The sequence below is a fragment of the Microtus pennsylvanicus genome, chromosome 14 (genome assembly GCF_037038515.1).
Source record: "Microtus pennsylvanicus isolate mMicPen1 chromosome 14, mMicPen1.hap1, whole genome shotgun sequence".
In the NCBI taxonomy this organism is placed as follows: domain Eukaryota; kingdom Metazoa; phylum Chordata; class Mammalia; order Rodentia; family Cricetidae; genus Microtus; species Microtus pennsylvanicus.
In genome coordinates, this window is record NC_134592.1 from 55,737,668 (window position 1) to 55,759,992 (window position 22,325).

The 22,325-nt window shown below is 37.5% G+C and overlaps 1 protein-coding gene across 6 annotated transcripts in view; it reads left to right on the top strand.

Moving 5' to 3' along the window:
• Positions 1–22,325, top strand: part of Ralgapa1 (Ral GTPase activating protein catalytic subunit alpha 1) — a 214,732-nt gene that overhangs the window by 157,098 nt on the left and 35,309 nt on the right. For all 6 annotated transcript variants that reach the window (XM_075948111.1, XM_075948110.1, XM_075948115.1 and 3 more), the window contains 2 exons: positions 7,369–7,492; positions 12,906–13,061. In XM_075948111.1, the coding sequence (XP_075804226.1) occupies positions 7,369–7,492; positions 12,906–13,061 (280 nt within the window). The remainder of the gene's footprint in view (positions 1–7,368; positions 7,493–12,905; positions 13,062–22,325) is intronic.

Below are 22,325 nucleotides of genomic sequence, written 5' to 3' on the forward strand. Positions count from 1 at the left end.
TTACTGCCTTGTAATTCCAGGTCTAGAAGACCTCACACCCTCCTTTCCCTCACAGGCACTAACATGAACATGTGCATACCCATTGCAGACACACATAAATAACAATAATAAAATAAATCTATAAAAATAAATACATAAATAAATAATTTTAAAAGATAATTAGAACTAAGTTAAATCTTGGAAATTATCTATTTCTATAATTTCTTAAATTAACTCTATAATCTTTCCTATTGATTTACTATAGCCTTTATCAAACATTTAAACTTTGTACTTCAAAGCTATGTGTATTTCTATGGATTTGTCTGGTTTTGTACATATATTAATGTTTAGTTTATTACAGCTATATAATACATTTTCTGTACATAATTATGTTAATATCTTTTTACTTATTTTAAGACCCAAACCATACCTATGTGAGTAATTCCTGGGTATTTTGTTATCTTATTGTTAATTCTAAATAGGATCTCCAATGTTATATTTTTGACATTTTGGTTGTGAGCCTAGCATTTAATGGCTGAGTCATCTCTCCAGTCCCTGATATTATATTTTTTTTCACTTTTAATATTTATCTTGTATCCAACACTTTAGTGAGCTTTCATACTGCTTTTAAGCATCTTTTGGTTTTAGTCATCTTTCTTTTAGATTTGTTTAGGTATACAGTCATTATCTGCAGTCTCTTTTCTGATAGTCAGTTTTGATTATATCTATGTGCCGACTAGAACTTTGAGGTTAATAGTAAGTAAGGTTGAAAAAGTGTATGGACATCCTTGCCTGTCCTGATTTTAGTGAGAGTAACTCTTCTTTCCTTCTTCTTCAGGAAAAGCTATTGATTGTTTGTTTAAAATAGACCATTTTGATCATGCTATGAAAGCAGCTTATCCTGTAGGATTTTTTTTTAGTGAATATTAAAATAAAATAATGGTGATATATGTTATCATTTTTTTATTTTTGAAATTATAACATAAGTGCAACATTTCTCCCTTCCCTTTCCTCTTCAAAATTCTTTTTTAGCCTCCATTCAGATACTCCTGTAGTTTGAATTTCTTAACTCATTGGTGTCTATTATATTTCAGCATAAAAACTGTATATATTTGGAGAGTTGGCACAGCAATTCCAAGAGCACTTGTTGTGCTTGCAGAGGGCCCTGGTTTGATTTGCAATATCCACTAAATTTAATTCCAATTTGGGCATGTTTTAAAATCTGAGCAGTGTTAGGTTTGAAAATAAAATTGGTAAGAAAAGTATTAAGTGTTTCCATGTGGCATCTTGCTCAACAGCTTCTCTTGTTATTGACATCTTGTTGTCTTAGTGTGCAGCTTTAAAATTGACAGACCAATATTGAAACACAGTTATTAACTAGTATGTTAATAGCAATGTGTTTACCGAATAAGCATCAGTACAATCCAATTTTAGAGCTGATTTTCATTTAATTTGTTGAGTAAATGGCAACCTGATTTGTATAGAAGCTGCAGCGTTTCTGATCCTAACCAGCCGTGTGTGCAGGCTCTGCTTCTCTGTCATGGCCTGCTTATTACTGCCCACCTTTTAAATTCATCTTCGTAGAATAGGGAGTCATATCTTGTGTTTTTGATTTGCCATATAATATGGGGCATTTTTAAGTAATTAAAATAGCCATTTGTGTATCTTTTGGATATACAATATCCAAAAGGATACATTCAAATTTGTATAGGATTAAATGATGTCTTCCAATTTTTTCCTGTCTACCCAGAATCTCAGAGTGTAATTTGGAAATCAGGGCACAGTTAAAATTAAGATAAGGTCATACTGGATTAAATTTGCTCCCAAATCTCGCTGCTGTTCTTATAAGAAGGAGACATGTACATAGAATGTAAGTGGCCAGGGAGATTCCCAGATACATTAGAATGTGAGGAATGCAGAGGATTGCTGCAGCTACCAGCCAAGGGAAGGCTTCTCACCCCTTGCCTTCAGAGACAGCATTGTCAAAACCACCTAGTTCATATTCTTTGTCACAGACATCCTAGGAAGCGAAATTCTTCGCCTGTCATTTTTAAAGATATTTTTATTTCATATGTATAGTGTGTCTGTATATATGTATATGCAACATGTGTGTGCCTGTTGCTTGCAGAAGCCAGAAGAGGATGTTAGATGCCCTGGAACTGGATTTATAGATGGTTATAACCTCTGTGTGGGTGCTGGGACTGAGCCTGAGTCATCATAAAGAAGCCGATTCCTTTAACTGCTGAGCCATCTCTCCTGCCCATCTTTGCCAGTCTTTTCTGTTTTTATTTTTAGTATTGCATTGTAAGAGTTCTTTATACATTTCTAGATTCAAATTCTCCTTTAGTTATAACTTACAAATACTTTTCTCATGATTTAGGTTGTCATTTCACTATTTTGGTATCATCTGTAGCACTGTAAATTCAGGGCTGATAATGGCTTTTTTATACTATGGTGGACATTAGTAAGGGTTCTTCTTTACTAATAAAATTAAGACCTGACCTAACTCATAGTCCTGGAATTCTTTCTGAGACTTGAATAGTTTCAGCTCTTATATTTGGGCCTATGATTCTTTTTTTTAATATTTATTTATTTATTATGTATACAATATTCTGTCTGTGTGTATGCCTGAAGGCCAGAAGAGGGCGCCAGACCTCTTTACAGATGGTTGTGAGCCACCATGTGGTTGCTGGGAATTGAACTCAGGACCTTGGGAAGAGCAGGCAATGCTCTTAACCACTGAGCCATCTCTCCAGTCCCCCTATGATTCATTTTGATTTAACTTTTTTAAATGATGTAAGAGTTTGACTTCATTCTTTTCCCACACCACTTGTTTTTTTTCCTTACCTAATTTCAGTTTTACCATTATCAAAACACAACTGACCAACTAGACTTGGCAATTGTATAATGTAAACACTGGAGAGGCTGAGGCAAATTTAAGGCTAGCCTATGCTACATAGTAAGTTCTAGACTAGACTGGACTTAGCTCCATAGTGAAAGCTTTTCATTTCTAGGCATTTGATTGTTGTCAGATAGTACTACAGTGCCTTGATTCATTTTGCCACAAGTTTTGAGACTGTAAAGTATGAGTCCTCCAGTGGATTTTGGTGGCACACGCCTTTAATCCCTGTGCTCGGGAGCAGAGGCAGGCAGGCGTCTGAGTTCAAGGCCAGCCTGGTCTAGTGTGAGTTCCAGGACGTCCTTGTGCAGAGAAACCCTGCCTTAAAAAAAAAAAAAAGATTCCTTCAACTGTCAACTCTATTCTTTCTCAGTTTGTTTTGTCTATTGAGTCTATTATATTTTGCTCTGAATTTTAGAATCAGTTTGACAATTCTTGTAAGATGGAAAGCCCAGATTGTGACAGTGGCTGAACCGAATCTAGGCTTGTGGAGAGTACTATAACATTAACAGTAGTAAGTCTTTGAGCCAGTGAGTAGAAGAGTCCTTTTGTTCAGGGCCTTAGCTTCTCTCAACAGTGTTGTCTGGCTTTCAAAGTATGTATTTTATACATATTAGATTTATACCTAAATGTTTTATTCTTTTTTATATACCAGTACGAAAGTATTTTTTCTCACTTTTGATTCTACATTGCAAATATGCATAGGAATACACTGAAGTTTGTGTATGGACTGCATATCCTCCAAACTTACGGGATTCACTTAGTAGTTCTAATGGTTTTCTACTAGATTCTTGAGGATTTTTTTTAGTTTAATTTTACTTATCATTTGTGTGTGTGTGTGTGTGTGTGTGTGTGTGTGTGTGTGTGTGTGTGTGTGTGTGTACAACTTCCAATAGTTAGTGGTCAGTTCTCTCCTTCCACAGTGGGCTGTGAGAACAGTACTTAGGCTGTCAGGCTTGGCAGCAAGCAGTTTAATCACTGAGCAATCCTGCTGGTTCCATGTCTTCTATATATAAAATCATATCTACAAGTGGAAATAATGTGACATCTTCCTTTTCAGAAGATTACTATATAGTTAAAAATTTGTAGATATTCAATTTTTTCTTAAATTTATTTTTAGCAGTATATGTTTTTCTGGGAATTGTGTTTTTAATTTATCTATTGTCATACTGTCATACATATTTATTAATAGTACCTTTATCTTTTTGTGTAAACTATGGTTTTGGTAACATGACTCCTTTTTCTTATTTTAATTTTTTATTGTGTAGGGAGAGGGTAAGGGCGAGATAGAGATGAGGGGGCAAGATAAAAGGACAAATTTTTGTAGGTGCCAAAGACTAGACTCAGGCTGTCTGACTTGTGTTGTTAGTGCTTTTGCCCACTGAGTCATCTTGCCTGCTCAGGATTCTTTTTTCCTTCAACTAGATAAAAATATTAAGAAAAGTTGGTTAGCTATCTTAAAGAACCAGCCTTGGTTTCACAGCTTTTTCTGTATTGTCTGGGGTTACTATGTTAGTGTAGCATTGGTAGAATCATTTCAGCTCCGGTCTACAGTTTGCATGGTGTCTCCCGTTTTGTTTTCACTTGTATCTGCAGTTTGAACTAGAAGTTTACTAGTGGAGGCTGGAGAGAGGATTCAGCAGTTAACAACACACGTGTTGCTCCCGCAGAGTCTAGGTTTGGCTCATAGCACTCATATGGCTGCAGCTCTAGTTCCAGAATCCAGCTCTCTTCTGCCCTCCTCAAGCACTGCTTGCATATGATGTATAAACATGCAGACAAAAAATATCCACACAGGACTGGTACTGAACGAGCATGGGATCAAACTGGACCTTCTGAATGTGGCTCACAATTGAGGCAGACTGAGAAACCAACGATAATGGCACTGGGATTTGTCTCTACTGCACGTACTGGCTTTTTGGGGTCCTATTCTATTTGGATGCATACCTTCCTAAGCCAGGATGGAGTGGTGAGGGCCTTGGACTGCCCACAGGGCAGGGTACCCTGCCCTTGCTTAGGACTGGAGGGGGAGGGGGAAGATTTTCTGTTTCTTTATGCCTTAGGACACATTAGGCTAGAATTTTTTAAATAATAACTTTCACCAGTTAAATTGGGTTTTACTTGGGAAAAAAGGCCATCCAGATCTATACTCTGCAATTCTGGCTCTCCCCCCACCCCACCACATCACTACCCCAGTTACACTTGACTGCTTAGACTGGATTATGCTAACATTCTATTGAGCACATTGAAAGTTTCCCTGTGTCTTTACACAGGGAATGAAAGGAAAGGAAAGGAAATGCCACCAGTGACAGACCCTTGCTGAAGATGGCTTAACTCTTCAAAATGTGTAGGAAAGTCTGGCTGCAGACTTCAGTTTTAAATATTTGTTTGTATCTCTTTGTTGGTATCTGTGATCTATTTTTTTTTATTCTTACATAATTTGGCAACAAAATTTACTTCTGGTCCAATTTTAAAGTCAGTAAGTATGTATGAGTTCTTCCCATTTTTTTTCTGGTACTAAGGTTTGCCAACATCCATCAGACATAGATGGTTTAGCTCGCCTGAGCGACTAGATGTGTCATTAGAAGTTTGCCTTTGTGAACACTTTTCTGTAAAGCAAAGGACACTGTCACCAAGACAGAAAGGCAACCCACTGGGAGAAGATCTTCACCAACCCCGCAACTGACAACGGTCTGATCTCCAAAATATATAAAGAACTCAAGAAACTAGACTGTAAAAGGCTAATCAACCCAATTATAAAATGGGGCATTGAGCTTAACAGAGAATTCTCAACAGAAGAAATTCAAATGGCCAAAAGACACTTAAGGTCATGCTCAACTTCTTTAGCGATCAGGGAAATGCAAATCAAGACAACTTTAAGATACCATCTTACACCTGTCAGAATGGCTAAAATAAAAAACACCAATGATAGCCTTTGTTGGAGAGGTTGTGGAGAAAGGGGTACACTCATCCATTGCTGGTGGGAATGCAAACTTGTCCAACCACTTTGGAAAGCAGTATGGCGGTTTCTCAGGAAATTCGGGATCAACCTACCCCTGGACCCAGCAATACCACTCTTGGGAATATACCCAAGACAGGCCTTATCATACAACAAAAGTATATGCTCTACTATGTTCATAGCAGCATTGTTTGTAATAGCCAGAACCTGGAAACAACCTAGATGCCCTTCAATAGAAGAATGGATGAAGAAAGTATGGAATATATACATGTTAGAGTACTACTCAGCAGTAAAAAACAAGGACTTTGTGAATTTTGCATGCAAATGGATGGAAATAGAAAACACTATCTTGAGTGAGGTAAGCCAGACCCAAAAAGAGGAACAAGGGATGTACTCACTCATATTTGGTTTCTAGCCATAAACAAAGGACAATGAGCCTTAATTAGTGATCCTAGAGAAACTAAATAACGAGAACCCAAAGAAAAACATATAGGCATCCTCCTGAATATTAACCTTCATCAGGCGATGAAAGGAGACAGAGACAAAGACCCATATTGGAGCACCGGACTGAAATCTCAAGGTCCAAATCAGGAGCAGAAGGAGAGAGAGCATGAGCAAGGAACTCAGGATCACGAGGGGTGCACCCTCACACTGAAACAATGGGGTATTCTATCGGGAACTCACCAAGGCTAGCTGGCGTGGGTATGAAAAAGCCTGGGATAAAACCAGACTCGCTAAACATAGCGGACAATGAGGATTACTGAGAACCCAATATCAATGGCAATGGGTTTTTGATCCTACTGCACGTACTGGCTTTGTGGGAGCCTAGGCAGTTTGGATGCTCATCTTACTAGACCTGGACGGAGGTGGGTGGTCCTTGGACTTCCCACAGGGCAGGGAACCCTGATTGCTCTTTGGGCTGACGAGGGAGGGGGAATTGATTGGGGGAGGGGGAGGGAAATGGGAAGCGGTGATGGGGAAGAGACAGAAATCTTTAATAAATAAATAAATTAAAAAATAAATAAATAAATTCAGAGAAAACTAAAAGTTAAATGTCCAAGAAGAATTTGGCAGTTAACCCTTGCATATATGTGTGTGTGTATATTTGTGTATGTATGTATGTTCATATTCTGTTGTTGTATGCAGTTTGAGGGAATACACTACCTACTGATGGTTGCTTAATTCTAAAACTGTCACTTTAACGCTGAGATTCAGTCACGCTGCACAATGAACAACTCTTTAGATGATCATGCATCCATATATATCTATCCTTGTCCATACTCTGCCTTCATTTTCCAAATTCATACCTTTACCTAATTCATTATTACTTTAAGTATTAGTTTTTCCAGTCAGAAGTAACCATGCCTTTCTTCTGGTCCAGTGGCAATTTTGTTACTTTTTTGATTCCTTTATTTAAATTGCAATTAGTTATCTTCTTCTGTAGACTATACCATCTAAGTCTTTTTCATATTCTCTGTATATGGAATTTAATAAGCAGACAAATGAATGATGTAACCTTTTGTTTTTGTAGCCGAGAGACACACAAGATTGCAGTATTTTACGTTGCTGAAGGACAAGAAGATAAATACTCCATTCTCACCAATGTAGGAGGAAGTCAAGCATATGAAGATTTTGTAGCCGGTCTTGGATGGGAGGTATTGTTTTTAGGTTATACCAACCATTATTTTATATTTAGCCCTCAGTCAACCTTCAGATACCAGAATCCAAGGATGTTCCAGTCCCTCATACAAAACAGTGGAATACTTGCCTAAAACTAATGCATATCCCCCTGTATACTTTAAAGCATACCTAAGTTACTTATCCAAAGTAGTCTAAATGCTGTATATTCCATTGCTCTGCTATACTGTTTAAGAAATAGTTACGAGCTGGAGAGATGGTTCAGCGGCTAAGAGCATTCCAAGTTCTTCCAGAGGTCCTGAGTCCCGAGTTCAATTCCCAGCAACTAACTACATGGTGGCTCACAACCATCTCTAGCAGAATCTGATGCCCTCTTCTGGCATAAAGTTGTACATGCCCATTGAGAACTCATATACATTAAATAAATAAATAAATAAATCTTTATTAAAAAAAAAAGAAATAGTTACAAGAGGGACTGGGAAGATGGATCAGTTGCTCGTGAGCTTACCTAGTGAGCATGAGGACCTGAGTTTGGATCCCCAGCACCCATATAAAAGGTAGGCTCAGTGGAGGAGTCTGTAATGCAGCACTGGGGAAATAGAGACAGGCTCACTAGATAGCCAAATCCACAAACTCCAGGTTCAACAAATGACTTTGGGTTTGATGGATGTATATTTAAAGCAGTATCATAGAAATAATAACCTTGGTAGCCATTTAAACTTACAATAAAAATTTTTTTCTTATAGTTGACAGTTATTTCACAAAATTTTTATTGAGGGTATCTGATAAAGTTGTTGAAGACAATTGAACTAGGCAACAAACTTTTCAAGGGCTGGCACTCTATCTTACTGACTTCTGCTCTTAATACCAGTACTTTCCACAGTGTCTAATATGTCAGCTTTTCTTATCCCACTCTATATTTATTATATGGGTTACGAGCCAGTTCACCTTATGTGGATTATGTAAGCTCTCTAAGCCAAAAAATTCAGTTAAGATGATATATGTAAATATGCCTTAAAAACATAACAAATGGATTCTTCGTATTGAAGAACTATAGAATCATTACTAAGAGTGAGGGGTACATGAGAAGAAGAGCAAATTGGGAGGGCTATATATACCTTCTGATTTCAAATTTGCTACTAAGCAATACTAATCAAGATAGTATGGTATTAGCAAAAGGATATATATACAGATCAGTGGAATAGAACATAGAGTACACATGTTTATAGTCAACAATTTTTTTACCTAGACCATTCAGTGGAGAATGAATAATCTTTTCAACAAATGTTGCTGACATAACCAGATAGCCATACCTCCCCCACACACACACACACATAAAAAGTCAGGGGACTTGGCAGTTAAGAGAGTGATTCCCAGCACCCATGCACCCATGTTGGGAGTCTCACAAGTGCCTGTAGCTCAAGTTCCACAGTATCCAACAACCCTCCACTAGGCTCTACAGGGCCTGGCCATCATTGCACATACCTCCCCCACCACACGTGCACACAAACACTAACAACATCAGCATACACACATAATTAAAAATAAAGTAATTTTTAAGTGAAGTCAAACAATACTATATATAAGAATTAACTCAAAATGGATCAAAGACTTAAAGTTATAAAACACTTAGAAGATAATATAGGTGCAAGTATTTATGACCTTAGATTTGATAAAGATTTCTTAGATCTAAAACTAAAAGCATGAGCAAGGAAAAAAAGAACACTCATCAAAATTATAGTTTTTGTGCTTCAAAGGACCCCACAAAGTAAACAACTCCACAGATTGGGGGATGTAATTGCAAATTCTATATTTGAGAAGATATTTGTACATAGAATATTTGAAGAACTCATACAAGTTTTTTTAAAAAAAAAAAAGGAGCATGTGATTCAGTTAAAAAAAAATGCCCAAAATCTTTACCAGGGGACATGACAACATAGATGGAAGGAAATTTCACAAAATTTCCCCAGATAAATAACAACAGGCAGTCAGTGGCTGCTGAGGGAGGAAAAAACAGGTTTTTGCTTTTGTTGTTTGTTTGTTTTCAGGTATAGGACCACAGTCCTAAGTGGTCATACCTACCTAAACATGCAAACATGGGCAACACTGATTGGACTCAGAATAACAAAAATAGAGAAAAAGTGGTCATGAATTCAAGAAGAGATTATTGAGGGGACATAGAGGAGTTTTAGAGGAGAGGGGTGAAAATAATGCAAATGTACTCATGTATTAAATCCTCCAATTTAAAAAATGGCCGCAGGACCATGATAGAGATACTCCAAAGATAGGTAAATGTTTAGTAAATACATGAAAAGACTCTTGATATCATGAGCCATCAGGGAAGAAAAGGAGGAAACCACAATGAGTATCTCTTCACATCCAGCAGGATGGTTAGATTTAAAAAGTCAAGTCATATCTTTGGCTAGGATTTAGAGCAATCTGAACTCTCATATTCTGCTAGAGGAGACATAACATGCTGTAGCATAGTTGATTGGGTAGTTAAGCATAAAGGTGCCATATGTTCAAGTTAGGGTTACTATAGCTGTGATGAAACACTATGACCAAAGCAACTTGGATTTGCCTGGCTTACACTTCCACATTGCTATTCGTCACTAAAGGAAGTCAGGACAGAACTCAAACAGAGCAGGAACCTTGAGGCAGGAGTTGATGTAGAGGCCATGAAGAGGACTGCTGCTTACTGGCTTGTTCCTCATGGCTTGCTCTGCCTGCTTTCATATAGAACCTAGAACCGCCAGCCCAAGGATGGCACCACCCACAATGGGCTGGGCCCTCCCTGATCAATCATTAATTAAGAAAATGCCCTACAACCAGATCTTATGAAAGCATTTTCTCATTTAAGGTTCCCTCCTTTCAGATAACTCCAGGTTGTGTCAGGTTGACATAAAACTAGCCAGGACACCTTATAACAAAATAGTTCTGCTGTATGCATACCCAGGAAAAGTAAAAGTTTAAACTTATACAAAACTTAAAAATCTGTGTTCATTGCTGAATAATAAATTGGCAAAACAACCCATTTCTATGTTCATTAGTGAGTAAATGGGTAAATAGATGTAGTGTATTGTGACAAGCGAGTATTTGCCAGAAAAAGGAATGAATGCTGTGGTGCTTAATTTTTCTTGTCAACCTGATGGGAATTAGAATCACCATGGAAACAAATTCTGGACATGAGGAGCCTTTTAATCTAGATTGGTGGAGGAGGGAAACTCCACTCTAAATTTGGGTGATATCATTCCATGGGTTGGGGTCCCGATGGAATAAAAGGGGAAAGCAAGCCGAGAAGAGTGTTCATTGCACTCTGCTTCCTGATTGGGGAATGCAGTGCACCTCAGCTGAAGAGCCAGTAACCTAAAACATATAGACACCTATAAAAGCCCTTGGAGGAACTGCACATATATGCCAAAGGTCAGATAGGAAACCTAGACTTCCATCTCCTGCCTTCCATCTCCACAAGGCAGTAATGAGGTACTATCAGATGGCATCAGAGAAGGCCAAGAAAGCCAATGATTTCGTCTCTTACCAGAACAATTTCTTACCTTCTGTGCATTAGATAGGTCAAGGGGACCATCCAGTGCTACAGCCCTGATACTGGCACATATTATATATTGTATCATGACCTAAAATGTTTCCAGATCTTCATACAGATCAATTGATAGGTTTTTGTAATTGAAATGCAGTTAAATTTTGTGATTTTTTTTCAAATTTTTTTATTCTAGTCTGTAATGGGTATTAGGAAGACAGTTTTATGAGTAAATATGAGACATCTAATTGATCGTTTTTGAAGTTGACATTGTTTTAACATTCTTCTAAATCATCTCAGATCTGATTTTTACTCTGATCTTAGTGACCCTGCAAAGCCTTTCTAGTTTACTCTTAAAACCTAGTTTTTAATGTAAGTTTATAGTAAACAACAGCTGCTTTCTTTCTTAACTTCTACTAGTTAAAGCTCCTTAAATACTTTTAAAAAAATTACTGATGTGAACAAATCACCTCTAATAAAGTTGCCTCTTGGATTATGTGAGGATTGGTTCAAGGACCCCCTTCAGATACCAAAAATCCACAGTACTCACATCCTTAATATAAAAATGACAGCATAATGCACATTTTCCTGAATGATATAAGAATTACTTATAATACCCAATAAAATGTAAACATTGTGTAAATAGTTGTTACATCAGGCCATGTGTGGTAGCACATGCCTTTGAGCCCATCGTTTGGGAGGTAAAGACAGGAAATTAGGAGTTCAAGGCCTGGGCTGTGTGAGACCCTGTGTCAAACTAGTTGCCATACTATATTATTTAGGAAATATTAATAACAGGAGATAAAAGTTTGTACCTGTTTGGTACAAGCTCTTTTTTTCTCTGAATACCTTCAATCCATAGTTGGTATAGTCTGTAGATGTGGACCCCACAGAGACAGAGAGCTACCTATAATGCTAGATTTAATATTGGCCAGTAGCATATAAAAGACCTTCTTCCTTTTCCTCCTTTTAATGTAAATGGATTTTTTCTCACATACTATATCCTGATTATGTATCTCACATACTATATCCTGACACTATATCCTTCCCTCTACTCCTAGTTCCTCCCACCTCCCCTCCTATCCAGATCCACCCCTTTTCTGTCTCATTAAAAAACAGGTTTCTAGAAGATAATAATAAAATGTAATAGAAGATAAAACAAAAACTAACACATCAGAATAAGACAAAACAAACCAGAAGGTAAATAACCTAAAAGAAGGCACAAGAAACAGCGACCCACTCACACATTCAAGAATCCCATAAAACAAAACAAAACAAAATTAAAAAAAAACACTAAACTGGAAGCTGTTATATAATATGCAAAGGACCTGTTGGGTAAAACAGTAATAAGATAAAAATATTTTAAAACGTTAAAAAGGAAAAGTTCTGACACATAACATTATGAGACAAGGAATTTCCAAAGATACCATTGAGTTTGTTTTCTCTTGTCCATTTACTGCTGGCCAGGCAACATACCCTTAACAATAGTTGGTTTCCCCAGTGAGACTTTCTTGGAGAAAATTAACTTTTCATTTGCAAGTGTTTATTAGTTGGAGATGAGTTAGGGATGGGGCCACATACCCATTTCTCCTTTCAGCTCGAGGACTCCACATGCAGGCCTTGTGCGTGCTGCCTCAGCCTCTGTGAGTTCACACGTGGGCCAGTCTTGCTGATTTAAAGGCCTTGTTCTCCTGGTGTCCTCCATCTCTATTTGTTCCCATATGCTGCAGGAAGAAGCTTCTCTGATGATGGCTGAGCAAGACACTATCTATGAGTTTAGCAGGATGAAAAGACTTTATTCCTAACATCTTTGTAGATTTTTTTTTCTTTTTCAACAGTGTTTCTGTGATTTTGTTGTTGATGATGCTTATGTAATTCTTCATTGTTCCTAGGTAAATCTTACCAATCACTGTGGTTTCATGGGAGGACTACAAAAGAACAAAAGCACTGGACTGACCACGCCATACTTTGCTACCTCTACAGTAGAAGTGATATTTCATGTATCAACAAGAATGCCTTCTGATTCTGATGACTCTCTTACCAAAAAAGTAAGTGCTGAGTTAAAGTACTTTGAAGTTAAATCTTATTAGTTAAGAAAATTAACACATAAAATACTAACATCCAATTGATAGAGCCCTGCTGAAGGATGAAGAGCTTGTTTCTTTAACCAATGCCTTTTAATCACTTTTGTCTGTTGTTTGTGTTAGTGTGCACATGTACACAAGTATAGAAAAGGCCAGGAGAGGCTCTCAGATCTCCCTGGAACTGGAGTTAAAGACCCTTGTGAGCCACCCAGTGTGGCTGCTGAGAACTGAACTCGGGTCTTCTGGAAGAGCAGAAAGTGCTCTTAGCCACAATCTCTTTAGCTTACTTTGCTGTTTTTAATAAAATTTATTTTGTATATTTGAAGTTTACAGCATTTTGGTTAGAAAATATATATAAGTGATAAATTATTTCTGTGATGAGGCAAATGAACTTATCCGTCATCCATTAAGTAGCTACTTTTCTGTGGTAATAGCAGCTAAAATGTCTTTGAAGACAAAAATGTCATTATTGAACCAATCCTCTTGTTTACTGGATTCCTAGATGTGTTAACCTATACACCTGCTACTTTGTATCCTTAGGCCTTTATCTCCCTATTTCCCTCCCTAACTGAATTGCTGTTTTTGGTTTGATTTTGATTTTTTATTCATTTGGTATGTGCCTTTTGTTTTTCTATTTGTTTGTTTGTTTGTAGACAGTTTTGCTGTGTAGTTCAAACTGTCCCTGAACTCATGATCCTTTTGCCCAGTATTTTGAGTGGTGGGATTATAAGTATATACCAAAACAAATCTGGCTTATTATTATATGTTTTTTATATTTGATTTTTTTAAATTCTGTACATAAACAAGGTCAAATTTTTCTTTATTTGACTTATTTGTCTTAGCATAATCTCAGGTTTTTCTATGTTGTAGTAAATGACAGACTTTTCTTTTTTAAAGCTAATCAACAGTTCAACACACACACATCACATTTTATGTATCCATTACTCCTGGATACTGTTCTGCTTTCATTTCTGTTGTTGTGATAAAAATTAGGGAAGAAAGGGTCTATTTTAGTTCATGATTCCAAGTTACAGTCCATCATTGTGAGGAAGTCAAGGCAGGAACTTCAAATAGCCAGTCACATCATCCACCGAGCAGAGAGCAATGATGCACACATGTGCACCCACTTGCTTGCTTCTACTTAGCTTAATTTTTCCAGTCTTAATAGTTCAGGAACCCCCGTCTAGGGACTGGTGCAACCCACAGTGGGCTGGTCCTTCCCTCATGAGTTTTATTAAGACAGTTTCTCACAGGCATGCCCACAGGTCAGCCCAGTCCTTCATTGAGACTCTCTTCTGAGGTGATTCTAGGTTGTGTCAGATTGATCGATAAAGCTAGCTATTACAGATCTATAGGTTGTTCCATTTCCTAGTTTTTATGAATATTCTGCAAGAAACCTGGAAGTGTGGATACCTTTATGAGATCATAGCCTAGTTCACTTTGTCAACTTAATACAGACTACAATCATCTGAGAAGAAAGCTTCTGTTGAGGAATTGCCTAGATCAGATTAGCCTATGAAATATGTCTTAGGGAGAGGTAGTTATTATTATTATTGATACAGGAGGGTCCCGCCCACTCTGTATCCTTGGCAGATTGTTCTGGACTGAATACAAAAACTAGCTAAGAATGGACGGGAGCTGGCAGGGAGTATTTCCCATGATTCTTGCTGTATTTTTTTGTCTGTGAAGAGTTCATGCTTGAATTCCTGCCCTGTTTCCTTTGGGAATATATTATAAGCTGTAAGCTACAATAAATCCTTTCCTCTGTTACGTTGCTTTGGGTCCGAGGGTTTTCTCACAGAAAGGAAGCTGGAGCGGTGGTAGCTTCACCTCTTTGCGCATGTCCTCAGGGAGATTGGTAGTTCACATGCAGTTCTCTTCTTAGCAGTCTGTACTGTGTTCCGTGATTGCTCCATTTCTACACCCTGCACAGCAGTGCTTTCCGTCAAAGCCTGTCATTATTTTAATTTCACATTCTCAGGAAAATAACTTCCTGACCTGACCACCTACCTTTCCATACACCTCTTTGGTTTAACTCCTCTTTGGAGAAATATGTGTTCTGGTCTTTTGCCCATTTTTTACTGTCTGTTTATTTTTCTGCCTATTGAGTTGTAAATGTTCTTATAAATTTGGATATTAACCCTTTATAAGATACATGGTTTGCAGATTGTTTGGTTTTATCCAGTTGGTAGGGTTGCCTTTCTTTCCTTTTGACTTTGATCATTTTGGTTTTGTAGTACATGTATTTGATGTGACAAACCAAAACCAAAACAAAACAATTGCTAAAACCAGTGTCAAGTATCTGTCCCCATATGTCATTTCAGGACTTAGATTTAGGTCTTTTGTCTACTTTGAGTTTATTTTTGTGAATGGTGGAAAATACAAGTCTCATTTTATTAGTTTGTATGTAGAAATCTAGGTTTTCCATTCTATTTATTGAAGAGATTATCCTTCCTTGCATGTATTATTGGTATCCATATTGAGACTTTTATACTTGTTTACACATTCTCTATTCTGTTATCTCAGTCTACACATCTATTTTCTTGACAGTACCATCCTGTAGAAAACTAGTAGAAAATAAGGAGTTATGACATTTTTATATATACATATAGTGTTACTTTGGTTCCTCTGTTAAATTGTTGGGATTTTGATAGAGATATGTTGAACCTGTAGATAACATCAGGTAGAATTAATGTTGTGCCTTTGAGGTTTTTTGTTGCGTTTCAGAATTTATTTTGTGTACTTGTAATGACACAAACATGGAAGTCATTGAGAACCCGCTGTCTGCTTCCATCATGTGGGTCACAGTGGTGCACCTTGACTCATCAGCCTGGCAACAGGAGCTTTCCCTGCTGAGCCACCTTTCTGGCCTGTTGATTATTTATGTATGTTTGTTTGTTGGGGTGTGTGTGTGTGTGCATGAACACATGCTTGCCTATATGCCACAGTGCATGTGGAGGTTGGAGAACAACTTGAGGAGGTTGGGTTTTTTTCTTCCCCCATATGGATTCTCAAGGTTGAACTCAGATTGTCAGGTGCCTTACCTACTGAATCCTCTTGTCAGCACCTTCTAATTTTTTTAATGTAATGGTAATAATTTTTAAACTTTTATAATATAGACATGTGCATTACTGTTAAAATAAGTATTGTTGAAGAAATACCCAGCCTAAATTAGCTTTTTACTTAAAGCAGTTTTAAAGGGTTTGTCTGTCTTAAAATCCAACAGAAGATATAAATATAATCTCATAATTCAATATTGCTACTCTAAACCTTTTCATAGACATCAAAAACAAAAATGTACTGTTTTTTCCATATACTGATTTTCCCTTTTCTTTATTCTTTATAATGCCTCCTGTTAATATGCTCTTGAAGCATCCTATTAATATTTTTCTCAATAGCAGCTTTATATTTTAGTTTTATTATAATATCACTTTCATTTTAACAGGTTAAATGTTTAAACTTAATCATAGAAGCCAGTTGTCTTACACCAGTTCTTCTTAATAAAAAATCACTTTCTGTATTGGTATTTTTTCTCCCGAATTTAATAAATTCCACATTAGTGGTAATAAGTTGAGGCCTAGAACATGTCCTATTACAAATGAACAATTGGATTTCATTAGGTTGTCCCCCCTGTCCTTTGTACATATATCTTCAGGTGTGTTAATCCATTCAGTAGACACATTAATGAGCACCGGTTGCAGTGTAATATTGGAGGAAGTAAAGCTTGTTGACCTCAACATGGAGTTTAATACCTCTAATTAAATTAGATAGTCGACACTCAGTATAAAGAAATAGCCATGCCTCTGGCAAGCTAGAATTATTTATGACTCTGATTCTATGTTTTAAACTTGGTTGAAGAAAAGTCATTTATATCCATTTTATAAAAACTAAATTTAGTCCTGACTTTTTATTTTAAATATTACGTGATACTTTTGTAAACATTTTATTAAAACATTTTTTAAACATTTTATTTTCTCAGAATACAAAGTTAATGTCCCTGGATCTATTTAAGTATAGCGTTTGTGGGTGTGTGTGAAGTGAAGCAAGGTCTTTCAGAGCCCAAGATAATAGCAGCAGAATTTTTGTAATGTAAACTATACTTTTTGAACAAATTAGCCATTCAATCTAGTAAAATCTCTCTTAGGAATATTATGCCACTGTATCAAAAATCCTGATATGACTTCACTCCCAGCCAGCCGTTCTATAAATTATTTCTACCTGAGAAAGAGTGATGGAAAATGGTTAAAAATAATTTCCACTTAGCTGACTGTATTCACCCCTAAAAATCAAAAGTGCGGCAAGCATTGGTGTAAAGTGCTGAGCAGAGCCGCTCTTAGCTCCTCTGTCTCCTTGTCACAGCCACTTGCTGATACTCTGCTACCAAGGTAGCTGAATCATCCTTTTAGAAGTTTGTTGAAGATCAAGTTGAGATAATTGTAAAATACTTAGTTGAACTCTCTAGGCTCTCTTTCATTTTCTGAAACCCCAAAAGAGGAAAAAGAAGTACTCTGTTTAAGTCCATTTCCTTTGAAACATCACACTATAGTGTGATGGACAACTCGTCATGTCTCAAGGCTGGACGACAGTAGTTTCTCAATAAGTGGGTCTTAAAGACTCTACTTGGTCCAGCTTGTATTTCAGATCTATTTTTATTTTAATTTTAAAATAAGATTAGCATGTGAGAGACTTCCCAAAAGACTACAAGCTAAATATTATCTCTAAAATTAACTGGAAAACAACTATGGAATAATATCAAAAAGGTTTTATTATTTCAGTAAAAATTGGGTTAATAATATAATTGATAGGCATTTTGAAATCGTCCTAGAACTTCCTGTCGCTATGGTAAACTCCATGACTAAAAGCAATGTGAAGGAGGAAAGGCTTGTGTAAACCAGTCACAGTCCCTCCCTGAGGGAAGCCAGGCCAGGAACTGAAGCAGAAGCAGGGCTCATGTAGGAACGCTCCTTAGTGGCTTACTTGGCTTCCTTTTTTTATACAAGACCAAACTGCCCAGGTGTGATAGACAGTATCCATTGTGGGCTGGGCCCTCCCACATCAGTTATTACTCAAGAAAGTGCCCCCCAGACATGTCTGCAGGTCAGTCTGAGGGAGGCATCTTCTCTGTTGATGTTCCCTCTTCGCAGATTGCCCAAGCTTTGTCAGGTTGACAAAACAAACACAGAAATTCTGCTCATAGTTTCAGATCAAAAATATAACAATTAATGTTACAATCCTATTCAATATCATATTCCCCCATAACCCCAGCTTTCTTAAGTGTACTCCTGATGAAAAAGACAGAGGATAGAAGTAATATCAGTAGTTCCATGCCAGCCTTTCTCACTACTGCGAACAGCATGATCTGGACAGGAAAGCAGTAGCTCCTCGTTGCACACTGAGTAAGACTTAAGCGCAGTGTCCTCCACATGTGTGACCACCTTCTGCTTAGCTCTCTGCTCACCTCCCGGTCGTCTTTCTATCCTGCTCATTTCACTTTTCTCATCGCCCTCCAAATCAAGTGCACTCCCCTGTCTGCGGCTGTAGATCCTGGAGGGTTTGCTCAGTCTGCATTTCCCCAGGCTGCTTCGTTCTCACTGTCCTATTCTCACACTTGCACGACAGTTTCTCAGATGCCGCGTTCTAGCTAAAGATCTCCCTCTACTCAGGAATGCTGTCCCTTTGCTCTACATTGCCTTTTTAAATCTATGTGGTGTGTGTATGCACATGTACATACTTGCAATGCATACCACACATGCACATAGTCATCAGATAACAACCTCAGATTGTCAGTCCTCACCTTCTACTTTGAGTTGGGCTCTCTCATTCTGTCGCTGTGTACACCTGACTAGCTAGCTGGCAAGCTCCTGACTTCTGGGTTCTGAGAATCTGGATGCATGTCCTCATGCTTACATGTCAAACACTGCCCTCTAAGTCATCTCCTTACCTTAGCATTTTTCTTTATAGCACTTGCCACCATGCAAAGTTATCATATTTGCTTATTTTATTTTTATTATTTAAAATATACATATATCATCTATATATTGGTTTTTCAAAACAGGGTTTCTCTGAGTAGCCCTGCGTATCCTGGAACTCACTCTGTAGACCAGGCTGGCCTCAAATTGCCTCTGCCTCCCAAATGCTGGGATTAAAGGGTATTCTACCACTACCTGGCTACAATATATTTTAATCCTATTTTCGCTCTTCCCAGATTCTCCACACCTCCACCCAACTTCATGTTCTTTCTCTCTCTCTCTCAAAAACAAAAAAGAAGCAAACAAATTAAAAAATGATTTTTTAAAAATCCAAAAAAAGATAAAACACAGACAAAAACAACCAACCATGGAGTTCATTCTGCCTAGGCAACTACTACTCCTTCCTGGGCATGGGGTCTGTCTTAAAAGTATGGTTAATATACAGTATCACTCCATTGGCGAAAACTGGTTTTCCCTTTTCCAGAAGGTATCAATTCCACTGTTTGCTTAGTCTTTATATATTTATTTGATTCCCCACATGTACACACTATAATACCAGGAACTACAAGAAAGATAAAGACTTTCTTAAGTATTGTGTTTCTAGAACCTAGAACTAAGCCTGTTGGTGTAATGAACAAAATGTTACTTAATCTAGCTAGGTGGTGGTGGCACACGCCTTTAATCCCACCACTTGGGAGGCTTTTAATAATTTATTTTTCTTCTTGGAGGAGAGATGGCTCAATGAGTAAGAGTACTTGCTGCTCTTGCAAAGGACCAGAGTACAGTTCCAAGCACCCAGGTCATGTGACCCACTACTGTCCCAGCTCCAGTACCCCTGGCTTCTGCGGTCACAGACACCCATGCACATACCCATACGTGAATTAACACACATAACATAATTTAAGATGATAAAAAATTAATCTTTGAAAAGAGAAACTTTAGTTTGTTTTTTGGAGACAGGGTTTCTCTATTTAGCCCTAACTGTCCTGGAACTCTCTTTGTAAATTCAAGATAGCCTTGAATTTAGAGATCCACCTGCCTCTGCCTCAAGTGCTGGGATCCAGGACTTGGACCACCATATCCTGTTAAACTTTTCTTAATTGATTATAATGAATGACCCACATAGCTAATGAGTGCTTGAAAATATGTAAACTATAAAATAATATATGATACTCAGGATGCTGAGGCAGGAAGATTGCCATAGTTCACTTTGAGGCCAGCCTGGGCTACATAGTAAAACCCTATCTAGCTCTATGGGTGAGTGAAATGATGAGATTGGAGCAGTAAGAGTCCCATTTGGATTTCCTCACGGAGGCTGTTTCTGCTTCCATGTGTACTTTAACTTGTGTTTAAATAGTGTATGTATACTTTAGCTTTTAGTGCAATTGCCATTATAGACTGGTGTCCTTTGCTATTTATATTCAGAAAAAAAAAGACTGTTTGGAACGTTGTAACTTATTTGGTGTTTGTTTGCTTATTTTACTGTTGTTTTCATGGAACCCAAGGCTTTGAGCTCAGAGATTACATTTGTCAGTCCTCAGAGCATTTGCAAAAGCTAGCATGGTGCATACAGACAGCTTTCAGCCTCACCTAGTAATAAAGGAAAGAAAGAAAATAAAGAAAAGAAAAGAAAGTTGAAAGGAAGTAAGGAAGGATAGAAGAGAGAGGACCTTTTTAAGAATTCATGAACTAGTTTGGGTATGTGGATGAATTATCTAATGTAGAGCACCTGTAGAGGAAATAGGAAGGAAAGAACAAAAACTAATACTTTTTTCAAATGGAGAGCTTGTTAGAGGTGTAGTGATGCAGCCAGTAGGATCAGAGAAGACTCAGGTTTTGATTGAGAGTGTAATTAGTTGGTTCCTGCTTTTAACAGAAATGGGGGAGTTGGCCAGGCAGTGGTGCCCACACCTTTAATCCCAGCACTTGGAAGGTAGAAGCAGGTGGATCTCTCTGAGTTCGAGGCCAACTGTTTCTGTCCTTACTTTTTTTCAGAAGTCACTTTCTTACACTTCATGCTTACTCAGTTAATATTATTTCCTTCTCAGGTCTCTGAGGCAGTTGAAGATTAGATAGTTATAGTTATAGTCTCCCTTATTTACAATATTCAGAAAAACCCACTAAAGAAATATAAAGTATATAAAGTTGAGAGATATCAAAAGATAGCTTGGGATGGTAATGCAAGTTATGGTAGAAAGTAAATTGGGTACCAAAATTTGGACTCCCCAGGATAGGATAGATGTGAAGTATTTTCTCTGAATTTGTCAAATGCAAATGGACTGAACATTGTTGATGTACTTATTGCCTGTACATATTGTATATAGTTATTGTACTTGTTGTATATAGTTTTCTTGTATTATTTATAGCCTTTTTATCATAGACAAAGATGGAAATATAGTGATATAATATTTGTATTTTAATAAATACATATATTGCTTGTAAATAAATATATTATTTGTATTTTAATAAATCCAGGACAGGCAGGATTGTTACACAGAGAAATCCTGTTTCAGAGAGAGAGAGAGAGAGAGAGAGAGAGAGAGAGAGAGAGAGAGAGAGAGAATAGTCTAGCTTATGAGGCAGAAATAGTTACCTTCCATGATTTCTAGTCTCAAACCCCATTTCATGGCACTAAGGAAGTAAAACATTAGCTCCGGATTCTTTGTTGATAAAAATGAATGTATTGTATTGCCATAAGTGGATGTTTTAGTTCTTTTATACTACTGTAAAAAATGCCAAAGATTGGACAACATACAAGTTTCTCCTCACAGTGGTAGGGGCTGGCAAGATCGGGAGACTGGCAGATCAGTGTCTGTTGAGGAGCCACTCGCCTGTTCACAGATGACTGGGCTGCCCGCAGTGACCACATATGTTGAAAGTGGCAAGCAAGCTCTCTGGAGTCTTTTTTTTTTATATAGACACTAACCCCTTTAAAAATGATGTAATCACCTCTCCAAGTCCCTACCTGGTGGGACCCAAATTCCTAATACCATCGCAGTGGAGGCTAGCATGTAAACTTTAGGAGCATGCAGACATCTATAACAGTGGCAAACATCTGATTTTACAAAGGGGTGTAAAGCAGGTCGTGCCCCTGAAAATACCAACACTCATCAACTCCAACAGCAAACTAGGATTATTAAGCAGATGGCTTGTGAGTATAGATAATGAGGGGGTGATCACTAGGAGCCATGGTAAGTTCAGCACAACTAATCACTGAATTTGTTTTAATAGGATTACTAGATCAGGACCAACCGTAGAC